The sequence below is a fragment of the Nothobranchius furzeri genome, chromosome 2, assembly GCF_043380555.1.
Source record: "Nothobranchius furzeri strain GRZ-AD chromosome 2, NfurGRZ-RIMD1, whole genome shotgun sequence".
In the NCBI taxonomy this organism is placed as follows: Eukaryota; Metazoa; Chordata; class Actinopteri; order Cyprinodontiformes; family Nothobranchiidae; genus Nothobranchius; species Nothobranchius furzeri.
The window spans coordinates 94,589,436-94,607,555 of record NC_091742.1 but is presented as its reverse complement, the minus strand read 5'-3'; the positions used below and the strand labels follow the sequence as shown (position 1 = coordinate 94,607,555).

Genomic DNA, 18,120 nt, shown 5'->3' with positions numbered 1-18,120 from the left:
GACTTGGAGCTCCCCCGTCTCCTGCGCATCTTTGGGGGGCGGATCTGTGGTCCCTCACACTCTCTGTTGGACGCTCCTATAGAGAAACCTTAAACAAGCGCGTGTACTCACACAGGTGCTCACATGGTGCTCTCAAAAGTATGGGCTTGGGCACGTTAAACACAGGTCTTAAGACTATGGTGGGCACTTAATGCACTGTGATTAATTATCGTGATTCTTCAGTTAAGCAATGTTGATTATATTTTTTTTTCATCAAGTTGACGCAGTGATAGCTAGATCTTGTTGTGTTGTTGTTGTGTCCCTTTTTTTTGTCCTTTTGCTTTTTTTTTGTCTTTTTCTGCAGGTCTAGAAGCAGACTCTTGCTCATTGTTTATTTTTGTGGACCCCCCCCCCCCCCCCCCTCTCTCCCCAACTTTTCTTTTCCTTTCTCTTTCACCTCTGTCTCCGTGTCTGGTCAGAATTACAAAGCATTCAACAACAATAACAATAAAGTTTTAGGTATCAGGCGTGACATTAAAAGCAAACGCTTTGATGCTCCACCTGAGAGTAAATCTGTAAGGCTTGTCACCAGCATTCAGACATCAATTCTGCTTGCTTCACAGCCAGACAGGACACGGTAAAAAAAATAAATAAATAAATAAATAAATAAATAAAACTTCGTAGCTCTCCCCACTTTCTCTGCCTGTTGAAAATCCACAGCCGGCGCGCAAAGCATGCTGGGATAGCCTTGTTCTGTGAGGATACAACAGACCCGTCCGTGAAATGTGGGCGGAGCGAGGCCGCGTTTGAGGACGTGAGAATGAGTATTCTTGGAATTCGGACAGTACTCGTCGCTGCGCTGTGACGTCATCGCACTCTTACAAGCATCTTTCCCATGGATTCGGACACACCCCTGGTCTTGCTAGACCGGCGAGGCCGTACTCATAAGCATCCTTCCTGTGGACTCGGACACACCCGTTGACTCGGCTTTTCCTGCACGTGCACATTAGGAGGTGTGGCTTTCAGCTCTTTCAGGAAGGGCGGGGGAGTGAGCAACAGCCGTTCGAATTTAAAAATCTCTCCTCCTCACCCTGACAGTGTCATCTTACGGACCCTGCCTTTAATATTATTGTTTCTGTTTGTACACCTGCTTTTTTTGACATGCTCAGAATTCAACTGTAAATATTGATTCTTATGTAAGCCTGTAAGCAGCCAGGTGCTTTTGGAGAGAGGGACAAAAAACATTACGACAACTATTTTGTCTAAAAACCACCAGCGGAAGTTATGTATGAGAGTCAGGTGGGTTTTATTCTGCTCCAACAGGTGGCGGTAGTGCACCTTTACGCTGGTCATCGACCACCAGAAGAAGTAGAAACCGGAAGCTGCTAGCAGAGCTAGCTTGTTGTTCTGGTGTGTGAGGAGAATATTTGAGGCTCTGCAGTAAAAATGTCTTCACTTCAGTCTCTGGGAGAGTTGATCAGCTAAAGCGACTAACTGCTGCTGCTGCAGAAATCTTCTCACCAGGCTGTGGAAACTTTCTTCTCCTCCTCAACAACTTGGTGGAGTTCTTTCCAGAACCAGAGAAGATATTCTGCGGTCTTCGTGACAATCGGAGCTCCAGAATCAGGTTGTGGGTGAGAAAAGCTTTTCTCTAGACTTCCTGCCCTCTGGATCTGCTGCTGTTCCTTTGGTCAGAACCAAAGCGTTGGATCTTTAATCTCCTGCGTTGTTCTGAAGCAGCATCTTATTCAGCTCTCCTGCTTTGTTTCTATTGCAGCTGTTAGCTAAACACGGCTAAAGAAAACCTGCTACCACTTCAGGATCATCCATCAGCTGGGACTGATTCATCGTGTGTTCTTCACCACCTGGACCTGGACAGCATGGACACAGGTACTGGTGGATGAATGAATATATTGTCAGTCTATTGTAACCCTGGCGTCAGATTAAGTTACCACTTATTCAAAAAATAATAATAAATAGTCCAGACTCTAGGTCCAACAGGATTACCTTACAAATTACCAGTGAGTGGGAAATGGAATAGCTGGATCCAAAGAATGAGCAAAAAAACACAGTTTCACCAGATTTGTAATTTTATATAGAAATATGAAAATAGAACAAAAATACTGCAGCTGCAATAGACATATAATTAAACAATTAGGCATTTCCCCCTATATCAGTAAACCTAATCAGGTTGAGCTCAAAGTCAGTCTTCTATTTGGTCGTAGTCTAGTCAAAAAGAAAGTCTCCTCGGTCTTGTAAAACTCAGGTTCAGTGGTCTGAGTGGTTACCACTGGAATGTTGGCTCAGTATAGAAGAATGATGTTCTCCTGATCGGGATTCAGTTCAGTTCGGGCACAGGCTCGCCATCTCCATCCGGAGAGAATCCAGGACTCCAATCCACTTCAGTCCCGTACCGAGCATAAAAACCTAGCCTGCACAACAATAATGCAATTATTGTTTACAGCTAAATAAAATTCTCATCTCTTATTCTCACAGCTATAGCTTTTACAGTCTTTTCTTTCTTCATCCTTCAAATTACCATAGTAACCATTTACATGCATGTACATTTGTTTTTTTGGCAATACATGAAACATGTTTTTAACTCGCGTAACTAATAGTTTGAATCTTTTTTTTCCCAGTTTTTAATCATTTTTTTAACAAGGATTATGATTAGCATGTAACCATAGAGTAATACAAAAATTACACAATAACAACATGATAATCAACAAAACTGATGTTTAAGATCCACATTATTCACATTCATTCTGAAAAATAAAAAAAAATAATTATTTGGTCCCTTCTTTTAGCAGAATTACCATTAACATCCATTAAAGTGAACTCATGTGGCTAGCCAAAGTCAATTAGCTTTAGTTAGCAGGTTGCTAGCAGAGCTTAGCGAGCACATGGCGTTAACTCACCAAGATGAGGTATTAGCGTGCTTGAAGCGTCAGCACAGCCACCTGGTCTCTCTAGCGTGGGCTCCACACAACCCACTATAACACATAACCTAAATTAGCCGTCTAGAAAACTCAAATACTCAAACTTCTGTTCTGTATAGCGACTCACCCAATAAAAGGTATATACGGCTCGACTCAATCCCCTGAAATATGGTTCAGTGCGGCTCCTCTGCAATCTTCCTCCAGCTCTCCAAAGAACAAAAAACGGCGCCTGAGTCGCTCACCTTGTAGGAAGGCGGGACTAACGCCACTCTCAACAAATGAGAGGGCAAGTTTAACTCGACGTGAGTGCCATGGATTTACACTTCCGTCTTTTCAAACTAAAATTATTTTCCAAAATTAAAGCATGGAAGTAAGCTGATGTAGCCTGGTCTCAAATATCTATTCTAGACCCTACAGGTTAAAAGGATTTAAATATTGTGTAAAGCCTTTATTGTAAATATTTCATATATTTGAAAAAACAAGGAGTTCAAATGGTTAAAAATGTGTTTAAAATCACAATAAATAGAAGTCAATCATAATTTGAGTGTTCATGGAGTTATAAGTTACCAGAAAACTAAAGGTTTATCTAAAGTGGAACAAGGAAAACTTTGTATTGTTTCAAGTTGTTTTACAAGTTCATTTTGGGTTGTCAATCTTGTATTTTCTTTTATCCCATTGGTTGATGTAAACCTACTGTCCAATCAGACGTAAGGGAGGCAGGAGCTAAGTGAGGCAAAAGAAAAAAAAAACAGCTAAGCTAGTGAGAGTCGGCAGCAGCACGTTGCGGGAGGAGGTTGTGTACCAGAGCTAACGGGAGAATCGTAAAATAATAGCCGTGGATTCAGAATCTACGTTCCTGTTATGGACTGTTTTACCCTGTGATGAAGGACCGAGAGGAATTCTCTGGACTCTTCTGCTGTGGATAGGAGTTCAGAGTGGTTGTTCCAGTGTACTCAGCAGCCCGGGTATGCCGCTAATTCCGACTACCTTGCCGAGTGGAGGCCGCATGGTCACAAACCAAGGCTGCCCCTCCGCTTGCCTTGCACTTAGCCCAAAGGATTTGTGAGTAGACCTGAGCACGTGCGTTTTGTTTTCTACTGTTTATCAAGTGAAGCGGCCATTTGTGTGTTTTCTGGCCCAACGAGCCCAAGCAACGATCAGGCCTGCAACGGTTTCAGTGAATGAGCTCACAAAGGTTACAGAAATTGAACTGAACTTAAAAGGGAATATTTTGGATAAAAGTGTTGTTTCTAAATCTTGACTGTGAATTGTGAAGAGGGAAAAACCTTCCATTGGATTGTAAGGAAACATTTCAAAACTTGGAATATTGTATTTTTTATTTTAAATCCAGTGGTGGGCAGTCAGGGCCAGCAAAGCCTTCTCTGCTGGCCTAAACGTACTCAAAAACATAAATGTATTTTTTTTCCTTTGGTAAATATTTTTAAATAAAAAAAATGTTTACTGGTCTATTTTCTTTATATCCTATTATACCCACTTGGCTGCGCTGCTTCCAGTGTTAAAATACCAAGGCTGGGTGTTATCCAATCAGATTTAAGCTAGCTTGTGTTTTCAGGCAGATTAAGTCTTCTCTAGGCCTTCAGAATCAATCGAGAAGCCCGCTGTCCGCTGTAAGTGAACAGACGATCTAGTTGCGATAGCCAATCAGCTCACGAGTCAGCGTGGCCCAGGCCAGCTAGCTGGCCTCACGCAAAAGTTGACATGAACGCATCCTGTGATTGGATAAGCAGTAGTTAGAACTTTTCTAGCGGCAGTAAGCAAAATATCAAAACTAAACACGGAGATTTGTATCTATAGGCAGCTATCGGTGTATTTTTGAACACATGATGGCTGAAAGAGGAGAAGAGACAGACTTGGTTGCAGATTTATTTGCCACACCATTTTCAAGACGGACCTTTCAAGAAAAAATGGATCTTGTGAGAACAGGTCGTCCGACTCCAACGCTAGCTGGCTTGTCCCAGCAGGAGAAAGGATTTGTTCGTCATTTTCAGGCAAGCAACTATGAACGGTACCCATGGCTAACAGCTTCAGAGAACCGCTGCAGGTTATTCTGCTGGGAACGCCCGTTGCTCGCATCAGATGGATTTGGTAGCATTAAAGCGCGTTAAAACGTACGCCAGAAACACGACCGGGCAGACACGTCTTTCAGCTTTAGCCTCCATGTCCGTAGAAAAGGATCCACTCATGGACCTGAAGCGCACAGATAAACTGTACAGAGCCACTGAGGTTTTCCTGAGGAAAGAAAGAAGGATGGATTTTATTTTCTAATGAGCAGAAGAGGAGGAGATTCATGCTGGACATTTCTGTTGGTGAGTAGATACATTTTATTAGTATTTTTTAATGTTTTTTCATTTCATTTTGTTAATAATAAATGGTAACAAAATAAAATGTCTAAATGAAATTATTCTGTGTTCTGTTTCTATGCAATTTATAACGTGGTGTGTGCAGCTGCGCCAACATGTTCCATTGTTTCGCGGTGCAATTTTCTCCAAAACAAATGCAAATAATGCGTTTGCTTTACTTATTTATTTTATTGTCTCATCTCTTAAACCCGTCTTTCATTTTTGAGATTTGACAGTACCCGTGGTCTTAGCTTCCTACTCTCAATTGGGAATGCAAGTTTGATTTTAAAGGCTCCGGAAATGACGTCTTGCCCAGCCACTGGTGTGTGTGTGTGTGTGTGTGTATGTGTGTGTGTGTGTGTGTGTGTGTGTGTGTGTGTGTGTGTGTGTGTGTGTGTGTGTGTGTGTGTGTGTGAGAGAGAGAGAGAGAGGTTTCTCCAGCTGTGATGTCCTATTGATGGTATTTTAAGGTGTGTTAATTTAGATTGGACTGAATAGGAAATCACTGAAGGCGCAGGGGTGGAATGCACCGCCCGCCACTGTTTAAATCATATTTTGTTTGACTAAATTTCACATCTTGGATTTAAAGTTTGTGTTGTGTCGTTATTAGTTACAGAGTTTATAAGTAATAAGGGTTACTAAAAATGTAAAAAGGAGGTTTAACATGTTAGATAAATTCATTATTCTTGGTGAAGATTAAACAAAATTCATATTATTTTCACTAAGTGGAGGCACCGTCAACATAAGGTTTCTAAGGAAAAAAGGTTAAAACTGGTTAGTCATTGTTTCTCCTGTTTACCAATAAGATTAATTAATGTACCCAGGACCCCGCTCATAGTACTATCACCATCTTAACCGAGGGTTAATCCAAAGCTACTTGAGTTGGGTGCTACACTGATACAAAAAATTAAAATAAAATTAAGGTGTTTTATCTACTGGGTTACATTATGGTGGGACATTACAGTGAAATTACGAGAATGAGGTTCAATCTTTAAAATAATGATCTGTATATGTTTAGCACTACTGGGGTTCTAAAACCCCCAAAGCAAACTCGTTCACAGACTGTTGTAGAACCTTGAAGTTTTAGAGTGAATAGATCTCTCCACTGAATGATTTTTGAAGCCAAGTATAGTGGTCATGTGACTTGTTTTGATCCAAATAGTTTTTTGTTTTGATGGGAGTAAGGGTTGGTTTATGCTTGACGCGTCCGCGAGGTTCGCACGGCTGCGCGCGGCAAAATTGCGTCATTTTAACAACCACGCCCCTCTACCGCGCCTCCGCACGGCCCAAACTTTCCGCACCGCGCACCTAGGAAATTTTCTAACCACGCGGATGGTCGGACGCGGAAAAACATGGCGGACTGGCAAGAACTAGTATGGCAGAGGTTCGTAAATACAGACATTTGTATGATTCAGCTCTCAGAGATCACCGTGATCAACTTGTTGTTAATAATTCTTGGAGAGAAATCGCTCGCACTGTCGGAAAAGACGAGCACGCTGTTAAAAAATGCTGGAATGCCATGTTGTAAACAACAGTAATTTTTACTTCTACTATGGTGTAGTGTTGGATGCATGCCTTAGAGCTCCATGCTGCCCCATTCAGTTTGGGAGAATATTTTGCTCACCGCAGAGACAAGCCGCATGCGAGTTGTGAAGCGCGTTCCATCCGTGAGCCGCATCACCAAGCGGAAAATAAGGCGTCAAGCATAAACCAAGCTTTAAAGTCCCAAAGTCATTGTCACACACTGTTGAAGTTACATCCTGCATTTGACCTGTCCCCATGGGGAGCGGTGAGATTAAGCTGTGGGTAGGGATGGGTACCTTTGACATTTGAATCGATCCGGTACTAATTCCCGGTACCTAGGAATCGATACCGGTACTTAACGGTACCAATTTTTTAAACTTTTGAGTGTTTAATATTTTAATTCTCTTTTTTAATTAAATATATTTTTCTCAATACATAACCATATTTGATAAATATCACGATTAATAACATTCAACTGTTTGTATTTTAACATTGTCCTTGTAGTTTTATAAGCTGATAATTAAACTGAAGCTAACATCTTTACTGTGAACTAAATTTACTGTGTATCTTCATTTTTTTTGCCGTCTTTTTTCAATTGATTTTTCCTACTGGGAAGTTAGAATTTCCGAGGAGAAAGCGAACGCACCATTAGCTGATAACAATGGTGGCAATGGAAGCTAACATATCAAGCTAACGTTATCTTAAACAGTTTAACTGCTGGAGCAGATTAAAACGATGATGCCTCACACTTAGATTGTTGTCGCTGGTTTCATCTTCACCCAATCACCCGTCGCATTTAGTAAAGTGATGCCAAACTTTAGAGCGCGTTCATGTTCTTCTAGTCGGAAATTCGGAGTTCCGAGGAGAACGCGAACGCACCATTAGCAGAACGGAAGCTAACAAATCAAGCTAACATTATCTTAAACATTTTATTTACCTACCGGAGCAGATTAAGATGAGGATGTCTCACTTAGATCGTTGTCGCTGGTTTCATCATCACCCAGTTACCCATCACATTTAGTGAAGTGGACCCAAGCTTTAGCGTGCGTTCTTTCTACCATGCTCCTCTGTTTACAACTGGCTCGCAGCGACCGATGACATAACGCTCTTGCGCATGCGCAGCTGTGTAGGCATGTTGTCGTTATGAAGGATGGGTACCGAAACGAGGCACCGTTTCAAGTAACGTGAATCAGTGCTCAGTCGGTACTGTGGAATTCGGTTGGTACCTTCAAAAGTACTGAATTCGGTACCCATCGCTAGCTGTGGGAACTATTTGGTCTTCTGTCGGGTTTCAGTCACTACGAGAATCAGTCAGGGATGAGAGGTTTTCATCTTGTTCACAACCTACCTTTGTTGTAGTGTCAGTCACACATCATCATTTGACCAATAACAGTTGGGGAGACAGCATGTTGCAGACACGACGTCAGCGGTGCTGACAGCACGTATGACTGCTGTTGCTTCAGCATGTCACTGTGGTTTAGAGCTTAAAGGCCCAGTGTGTAAAACATTTGACTCTTTAGCGCCACACAGTTCAGAGTAAGTATTGCAGCTTCGGTAGCCCACACTAGGGTTGGGCTGTTTTTCCATTCGCCCACCATTAGTCCAATAAATGACGATTGGCCGTGGTTTGTGCATGTGACTGATTAAGGTATGATTCACTGACTGATTTGTGAACACAGAAGTCTAAAAATGGATTATTTTATTGATGCGCAGCACAAATTCAATCAATCAATCAAAGCTTTATTTATAAAGCGCCTTCCGCAACCCTGTCAGGAAGCCCAAGGCGCTGAACATGGTACAGTAGAAATACAAATATAGTGAATAAATCAAAAATAAAAGCTATTCAAAAATAAAAGCAATTCAAATTACAAAATACAAATTACAAAAAAAGGTGAAACATTCTAGTACAGGACAGATGGGTAAAACAAAGGATAGAGTGAACCAATGAAAACTGTGAAATAAATTCAACGTAAAAGAGGGCCGAATCAAACATTGATCAGAAAAAAGTTCCGTCAAAATCTCTCTCTCTCGCTCGCTCTCTCCTGTTGCTAATTGAAACGCGCACCGGTGTTGGAACGAGTTTCTCCACCGTTCTGCACCGCCCAAGTTGCAAAAACGCGCATGCTCATTGCTCGCTCCCTTCGGTGCGCACAAACACAAACAGCACGCGCACCAGGCACTGTGATGAGCGGAACCAGGACCCAAATTCCCAGTGGGCCGATCTGAGGTCGGTGATTTTAGTCGTCTCTTTGTTTTTTTTTTTCGGGCCGGTGTTCAGTCATGACGCTCTGCTGATCACCTGCTGATGAGAGGATTTCTCCTGTCAGTGGAACAGGTGAGCTGCTGAACAAGCGTTAGTTCCTAGAAACACTTTCTATGCCCAGACTGTAGTGACCTGTTATTTATAATTTTATAATTAATATTAAGTGAATGCACTAAACCCACAAATGATAGAAGATAAGATTAAATATTATTAATCATATTACTATCAAATGTAAATAAGTATAACAGATAACTCATCTTAATGAAATAATTATATTAATAATTTTTATTTTAATATTTATTATATTTCATTTCTAAGGTGTGGATGTCTGTGAACATTGCAGAATATTCAGACTGGTGTAAAGAACATGATATTATTAATAACAGGTCATGATCTAAAGCTGGTCTGAGGTATTAAACTCTGCCCTGGGCCTAAAGCCCTGCAGATAGATTTAGTTTCTATAAACACCAACAACAAATAAACAACAGCAGCTGGATTCTACTTTGTTCCTTAAATTGAGTCACGTAGTTTTGCAAGTTCTGCAGCTCACACGTTCACCAGGGAGCTCTTCTGCCAGCTGATTGGTTCTTTTGGTACCTAGTGCAGTTCTGGTGCTGAGCAGCATGGATGCATCAGTGGATTTCACTGTAGTCTGTGTTCATAATGGATTAAGAAAGGACAGGAAAACATTGTTAACTCAAATATATCATTATAATGAATACGTATACAGTGATCCCTCGCTACTTCGCGGTTCGTTTATCGCGGATTCACGACTTCGCAGATTTTTTCTTTGGAGCCTTATTCAAGGGAATTTCGCCGATTCGCGGTATTTTTCACCGATTCGTTGTATTTTTCTGTGCGAAATATCAAGAAATTCCTGTTTTTTTCATCAATTTCATCATAAAATGCACTTTTTGTAATAAAACTATAAAAAAAAACAAGTAATTTTTTTTCTTGAGTTTTACCCACAAAAAGAGAATGTGATCATACGATAATTCAATATAGTACTGTATGTCAGACTGGTCGGCTGGATTCGGGAGATGAGCTTGTAGGGAGCATGGTTTCACAGACGTGGAAGTGAGGGCGTCGGTGAAACGCCGGCTCACGGTTTAATCTAGGAACCCTCCGAGCGTTCGAGCGTCAACGAAGTGACACGGAAATGCTGGGCTTTCCAGAAGTAAGTAAGATAACTTACTATGAGCTGATAGTTCGTGGGATTGATCGGTAGGTTGGAAACTCTGATCATGAATCTGAAGAAACCATGACTGAGTGGTGAGATGGGAAGGCGACTTACGTTTATAGCCGCGGTCTGTGACGTAGGTGCGACATGGAGGGAATCCCTGCGAGAGGCATGCTGGGAGTTGTGGTCCATTATGGAGGCCGGCTAGCTGGAAGAGGCTGGCCTGGGAACTTGTGTTCTGACACTGTACTGTAAATATGGTGTCCCTACTTTGCGGATTTTCACCTATCGCGGCCAAGTCTTGAACACATCTACTGCGATAAACGAGGGATCACTGTAGATACTTCATCAAACATACCTACCAGCCTGTAACTCTACTTTCCCCCCAAAAAATGCACCAGACTGATGCGTTTAAATATAAAATGTCCAATAATTTATTTCTGGGGGGGCATGCCCCCGACCCCCTTAGAGTACTTTAATACTTATCATCTTTTTTACCTCAGAGAAATCTCAACACCCACACTTTTAAACACTGCGTATGTGAATGGGTTATTCCAATTTTCTCCGAAACAAGAATACTGACCTTAAAACCAATCAAAACCCGAATAGTGGCTGTGTGTAAACAATGTGAGCCCCTCCCCCTCCACAATAATTTTCAGTCGGATGAGAATTTTTTGCTTCAATCCCTGATCAAGAGTTAAACTACTGAATTGGCTGACTGGGTGGAGGTGGTTCATAGATGTCGCAACCATTATGTCAGAAGTGAACTCCCCTCCCACTTTTTAAAAGTATTGTAGCAGGCCAGGGCTGTTCGGGGTTTGTTCTGTTATTACAGTTATGTGCTTGCTGTTATGGTGACGGGTGACGCGCTCTCTCGGCGACTGTTTTTCCGGTGAGAGCGCGCCCTTTTTTTGTTGTTGTTGTTGCTGTGGCTGCGCTGAGGAGTGTAAGATTAAACGGGTGCTCCCAAAGAATCCTCTGTCTCCTCCGTGACTGAGCTCACCACATTGGTGTCAGAAGTGGGATACTCACCCTCGCCATAATGGAGAGAGACATTCGGAGGCTGGAGCAAGCTATCGAGGAGAACATTACCCGCCTGGAAAGCTGGCGATTGAAGAGAGAGGATGTGAGCAGCCATGTAATTTCCCCGATGGCGTGAGCGCACCGAGGCGGCGGCCCTTCGCAACCGACGTTAGGGCGATGCTTGATGGGCTAACCTCAGTTGGCCGACACACGGGGCCCCCGACAGCGAGCAGTGATGCCTGCAACGCCAGCTAAAGTACCGAAGTATAATGGGCTAACCCCGTTAGAGCCATACCTCTCACAAGTACGGCTAGCCGCGAGACATAATGGCTGGAGCGACGGCGAGGCTGCTACACACCTAACGCTAGCATTAGAAGGAGATGCACTGCAGGTACTCCTCGACCTAGCCGCGTCAGAGCAGCATGAGCTCCAGGCCCTCACCACAGCACTCGAGAGGCGATTTGGGCAGCGTCAGGGAGCGGCTGACCAACCGGAGCAGTAGGCCGGGGGAGAGCCTGGGCACCTTTGCAGCGGATGTGTTGCTGTATGCTCGTCATGGCTACCCGGAGTTCCCAGCAGCAGCCCGGGAGGAGCTTAGCCTGCATGCTTTCCTGCGAGGACTTTATCCAGAGCGACTGCGCCAACACGTCCGCCTGGCCATGCCCTTTGGGCTCTGCAGTGCGCCAGCGACGTTTGAGAGGCTTATGGAGAGGGTGCTTGTGAACGTCCCTCGCAGCCGCTGTGTTGTGTACCTGGATTACCTGTTGGTACACGGTGGCGACTTCGACAGTGCACTGTCCCACCTGAGCGAGGTCTTCGGTGCCATCCGTCGAGCCAAGCTGCGGCTCAACCCTGCGAAGTGTCGGCTGTTGATGAGAGAGACTATGTTCTTAGGCCATGTGATCAGCGCTCAGGGTATCGCCACCGATCCTGCTAAGGTGGCGGCGGTCCGGGATTGGCCGACCCCCTCGAACGTCAAAGAACTGCGGAGCTTCCTGGGCCTAGCCTCCTACTACCGTCGGTTCATTAAGGGGTTCGCGACGACAGCCAGCCCCCTCCACCGCTTAACCGACAAGGGCCAGCCGTTTGGCTGGAGTGATGCCTGCGCTGTGGCTTTCACACAGCTGAAGGAGGCCCTCACCAGAGCCCCAGTCCTGGCCTACCCCGACGCCCGGCAACCATTCATTGTGGACACTGACGCTAGCAATGTAGGAGTCGGGGCGGTCCTTCTTCAGCAGGACGATGCTGGAGAACGAGTGGTGGCATACTTCAGCCGAGCTCTGGGGCGAGCTGAGAGGAACTACTGTGTGACCCAGCGGGAGCTGCTGGCCGTTGTGCTAGCAGTGCGGCACTTCCGGCCATATCTACACGGCTGCCGGTTCCTCCTGCGCACTGACCATGCATCTCTGACTTGGCTCCTGAACTTCAAACACCCAGAGGGTCAGGTGGCCCTCTGGCTGGAGGTCATTCGGGGTTACGACTTTGATCTCCTCTTATCTCTCTGAGCGCTCCTTTTCTGTGGCCGTCTCCAAGTTTAGGTCCTCCACCACCTCCCATACCCATGGTGTTCCACAAGGTTCTGTGCTGGGGCCTCTGCTCTTTCTCCTCTATCTGCTTTCTCTTCAGCACATCCTGAGCTCCTTCAAAGGAATCTCCTACCATCTTTATGCAGATGACATCAACTGTACATCTCCTTTAAGCCCCATGAGATGTCTAAGCTGCAGGTGTATAACAGTTGTGTGGGGCCAGAAACATGTCGGGTAAAGCTGAAGGAGTCCATAAGGCTGGAGAAATTCATGGCAAAGTGATCAGAGGGATCATCAACATGGATGTTAAAGTCACCAACAATCACCAGTCTGGACAGCTTCACAGTGGAGGATAGAAAGTCACTAAACTCCTGAAGGAAAGAACTGTTTGGACCAGGTGGACGATAGACCACAGCACAGTAGAACGGGTCCTTACGCCCGACTTTAATCAGCTGCAGTTCAAAGGAAGAGGTTGTAGAGCTACATGGAGCTACATGGAAGCTGGTCTCTGAAAACAACAGCTAGGCTTCCACCATGACCAGAACCCAAGGGGCTGGCTAAGAAAAGAATAACCACTCGGGCAGAGTTCAATCAGACCAGAATAATCAGATGTTTGCTGCCAAACTTCAGTCAGAAACAGAAAATCCAGGTTTTTAGAGAGAATTAGATCATTGAGCAGGAAGGACTTATTGTTAACAGAGCAGGTATTTAATAGAGCCATACTGAGTGAGGTGGAGGAATCAGAAACTACAGAAACAGCTGGAGTTAGTGGATGTAAATTAACAGGGTTAGGTCCACGGTGTTTATAAAAACCACTTATGGAGGGAACAGGAGGAGAAACCACTGAGGAATGAGGAGAAGCCGACCTTAAAAAACTTGGACGGATGAACCGCGCTGCAACACGGCCTGGCGGGAATGCGGAAGTGGCGCTCAAGTCGCCAAACAAAGGACAAGAAGCTAGAAGATCACGCCGATGTTTACTAGATAAACCACGCTTTAAGAGAAGTCTTATTCTCACCTGGATTCCTGCTCGTTTACCTCTTTTCCTCCGACGTTTTCCCGGGACCGGATAAACATCGCTGGAGGCACGCAGCTCGGGACCGTCGTTTGGCTCCGGGCCAGTGCGCCACTCAGGTAAACAAAGAGGGAGGTATGTCCTCGGTGCATCTTGGGCGATTGTGAACGAATGGAAGGATAAAAGAGTCTGGCGATCATAGAAGATTGTAGCAGGGACACTACTGAAGAGGATCGCAGGCAGGAGCAAGGTGGAAAAGAGGAGGTTAGTGGAGAAAAGTTTGAAAAAGTGGTCGGTGACTGCGGCTAAGCCAAGCACAGGCGCCATCTTGTCTGCCTGTGCTTGGCTTAGCCGCAGTCACCGGCAAACAACATGTCCGCCTAACTTTAACTCCATCTGCGAGAGTGATGAGAGTCCTGCAATGAACAGCTTCAGCTCCTGGGGAAGCTGATTACAGCTGGTTTAATACGACGTATAGAACACAGTCTGGGTGGAGTGAGGTGAGTTTCCAGGGATGGCTGCAGAGATAAACACCTCCCAGTCAGACGCAGCTACGCTCACCAACACCCGTCTGTATGAGCGTCAGAAGGCTCAGCTAATAACTGGACCATAATGAAGTTCATGATGCTGGAAGAGCAGCCTTTCTCTGTGGTGGAAGAAGAACCAAGTTTATTCATACAGCACGTGTCCCAGACCGAGGTCACGAAAGGAATCACAATAAAACGCTGGCCACATACAATGTGTTAACACTTCATGAATCTCTGTGTTTGCTAACTGTGGCTGTTCATGAAAGGTTGAGCAAGGATGTTGATTGTGAAAACTCTGTACCTCTGTAACCTGAGAAGGCCCCGCCTTCTCCCCCATCCTTTGAATAAAGCCCCTGACGAACTGAGAACACATGGGAGTGACGTGGGGAAGCCTCGGAGAAGGATTCCTCTGCGTTGACTCTCCATTGTTTTGGGTTCTCAGGGTAAAATGTCTCCCTTTTGTCATGTGTGTTAATTTCAGGTTTCAGGGTTATGGAGATTAAATATTTCCCACATTTCATTACCTAACATTTTGGTGGAGAATGCGGGCATGCAGAGCTGGTGAGCTGAAGGCTTTCCCCAGGAACAGAGGGGGGCTGGTTAGCTCCATGGAGGGGGTTGCTGCGCCCAGCTCTCGCATGACGATTCATGGACATTACGAATAATCTACTCTCTCTCTCTGTGTGTGTCGTCCTTTAAGGTAATATGGGATAAATGAAAAATTACCTATCATCATGTAGCCAGTATCACTCATGGTGTAAATATAAAGGTATGGTGGTCTGTAACATCATGTGTCTGTGTTTCCTACAGATGTTCCACAGCTGGTGCTGGTTAAAGAAGAAGCTCCTGAAGAACAGAGTGCTGGTGTGGACCAGCAGGACCCAGAACACCTCCACATAAAGGAGGAACAGGAGGAGCTCTGGACCAGTCTGGAGGGAGAGCATCTCTGTTTGAAGGAGGAGACTGAAGCTGTCGGGTTTCCTGTTACTGCTGTTTCTATAAAGAGTGAGGATGATGAAGAGAAACCTCTGGTCTCACAGCTTCATCAGCAGCAAATAGAAGACAGAGATGTTCCAACCAGCAGCTCAGCTGACCAGATGGCAGCAGAAACTGGTGGAGGAGCAGGAACTAGCAGGAACCCAGATCTGAACCCTCATGAACAAACATCTGATTCTTCAGAGACTGAAGTTAGCGGAGATGATGAAGATGATGATGATGATGATGATGGTGTGAATCTGGACTCTGAGCTGTCAGACTCTGGGTCTGAAACTGGAGATGAAGATGATGACTGGAATGAGAGCAGGTCTTCTGAGTCAGATGGTAAGTCTGTCAACAAGTTCTTCACAAGTGGTCTCTCCAGAGACACGTGAGGGAGACAAGTCATCCAGCAATAAGGTCTTCAGGCTGTTTGGTTCATAAGAAATGTGTTAGAGTGAAGCAACATGTAGACTCGTGCAGGAAAGTCCAGAAGAAACCTAAATCATTTAGTCATGATGAGTGTGGAGAAAGGTTTACTACAAATGTAAATAAACAAATCACATGAGAGTCCACACATAGCAGCTGCTGTTCCAGAGTATGGGCCAGCCTCATCCCACCCATACTCTGCTTCTGGCCGCTAACAAGATGGCGCCTGTGTTTGGAATAGCCACAGGTCCGTTTCCACATTCCCGCCTGGCCACGGGGCAGCGCTGTGTCTCCGTCCATGTTTCCTCGGGTCTGTTTATCCTGGTTCTTCAGTGGTTTCCCTTCCTGTTCCCTCCATGAGTGGACTTTACACACCGTGGATCTGACCTGCTAACTCCAGCTGTTTCTGCTTCTGGCAGGATCCTGGTGTAGGTACCCAGGAGTCCAGATGCTGCAGGATGAAGTGTAGAGCCATGCTGATGGTGTAACGTGATGGAAGTGGTTACTTTTACTGAATGATCAATAAGATGTGATATTCCATCTAATTATAAATGATCAATCTTATTGGTCTTTGAATATTTGATTTAATACGACCTTAGGAACACACACTTCATATTAATTCAGACAGAGTCAAGAATATAGTTTATAAAAATTAGTTTAATTCTATATTTCTAAACTAATGATTACATGACTGTTAGGGATTTTATCAATAACCCAATACCTGCAGCTGGAGAGAGAGGAGAGACAACAAGCAGACAAGTCACCAAACTGCAATCAGGGGCAGAAGCTCAAGGCAACGGCCCCGAGTTTCTGCTCTCAGAGTTCATTTATAACAAAGATAAGACTGTGTGTGTGTGTGTGTGTGTGTGTGTGTGTGTGTGTGTGTGTGTGTGTGTGTGTGTGTGTGTGTGTGTGTGTGTGTGTGTGTGTGTGTGTGTGTGTGTGTGTGTGTGTGTGTGTGCTTTTAGACATAGAATAATACATTCAGTTAATAATAAACATAACATTTCCATAACATAATCCCTCCTGTTTATCCGAATAGGATAACCAAACAAAAAGAAAACAAGAACAAATAAAGTAATCAAAACCTTCAAAACCTCTCGATTCACTGCGCTTCTCTCTCCAGCTCCTCTCAGTCTGGCTTTTCAACTGTTTGTGCAGACCTCTTAATCAGCTGATGTGCACCAGCTGCCCTGTGGGGAGCAGCAGCAGGCCAAAGGGTTCCAGATAATGGATCCGTCTGGTGGGGGAATTTAGCTGGATCGAAGGGTTCACCTCACAGGATGAACAGAGGGCGATAAACTCATCAGCCCAAATACAGGGGGCTGTAACATGAGTGTGAATTAGTCTCATAAAATGTTTAAAAATATATGATGATCCCTGATCATTTTTGTCAGTCATATTTTTTCGTTTCTCTGAACAGAGACTGTCTAAACGTCATGGTAGAAAATAGTTTGCATTTTGCAAAAAAGCATGTTGATGAGTTTATTTTAATTATTCCAACAAGAAGTATGTAAATGCCAGAGCAGGTCACTACAAACCCCACAGACGGGAGGGGGCATTGTAGTCGTCACCTTTTTCCACACCCCGAGTTTGCAGGTATGTTACCACCAGCGTAATTAGCAGTCTTACTGTATTTACGCTTATCCTTAGCCAGCAGTTTCAGGTAGGATTTAATGTCGCCCGCTCTGGCCCCAGGTAAACATTTGACTATGGTTGCTGGAGTCTCTGCCACGTTTCTGACTATGGAGCTGCCAATTACCAGAGTTGGGTTGTCAATGGGTGCGTCACTGAGTGACCCCAGCACGGTCTAAAAAATCCAGTCACAATCTATTTTTATCTGCCAACGTTTACTGCAGTTACGTTAATCACTTCAGACAAAAAGTTGGGTTGGGCATCGTTTGAATTTGAACGATTCCCCTGTTTCGATTCCAGTTCTTAACGATTCCTGGTTCTTTCAAGGTCAAAAACATTTTATTTTTCAAATGAGCCAACTAACCACAGGTCCTACTTGGACTTGAATTTTAATTCTATGAACAATAACATCACCTTTGTTTAGACTAAAATGTTTTCAAAAGAGAAACTAAAGAAAGACCGTCAGTGTGTTTATTTCTGACCATAACTCACAGCCTTCTACTCACAACCAATGTGAAGAAGCAAGGGCATCAGTTTGTTTTCAGAATTGCTGGGGACAATAACCATACACTTGAGTGGGGTTTAAAAATTGCTGGGTACAATAAAGTAGGCTAGCACAGGTGTCAGCACCCCGCGGCTCTGGAGCCGCATGCGGCTCTTCCATCCATCTGATGCGGCTCTCTGTGCTTGTAAAATAATGAATGGATATTTAAATAAAATTCTTTATATTTTATTGCATTAATTT

At 44.4% G+C, this 18,120-nt stretch overlaps 1 protein-coding gene across 2 annotated transcripts; it reads left to right on the top strand.

Annotated features, from left to right (window-relative positions):
• The first annotated feature begins 1,393 nt into the window (after nucleotides 1-1,393).
• On the top strand, nucleotides 1,394-15,938 carry LOC139061555 (uncharacterized). Of its 2 annotated transcripts, none has more exons than XM_070548394.1 (3): nucleotides 1,394-1,613; nucleotides 1,757-1,869; nucleotides 15,147-15,938. In XM_070548394.1, exons 2-3 carry the CDS (start codon nucleotides 1,860-1,862, stop codon nucleotides 15,704-15,706), a joined length of 570 nt encoding a protein of 189 aa, XP_070404495.1. In that variant the 5' UTR covers nucleotides 1,394-1,613; nucleotides 1,757-1,859; the 3' UTR covers nucleotides 15,707-15,938. The 2 variants fall into 2 exon arrangements, with proteins under 2 accessions (XP_070404495.1, XP_070404496.1); XM_070548395.1 differs by having other exon boundaries at nucleotides 1,408-1,606.
• Nucleotides 15,939-18,120: the final 2,182 nt, after the last annotated feature.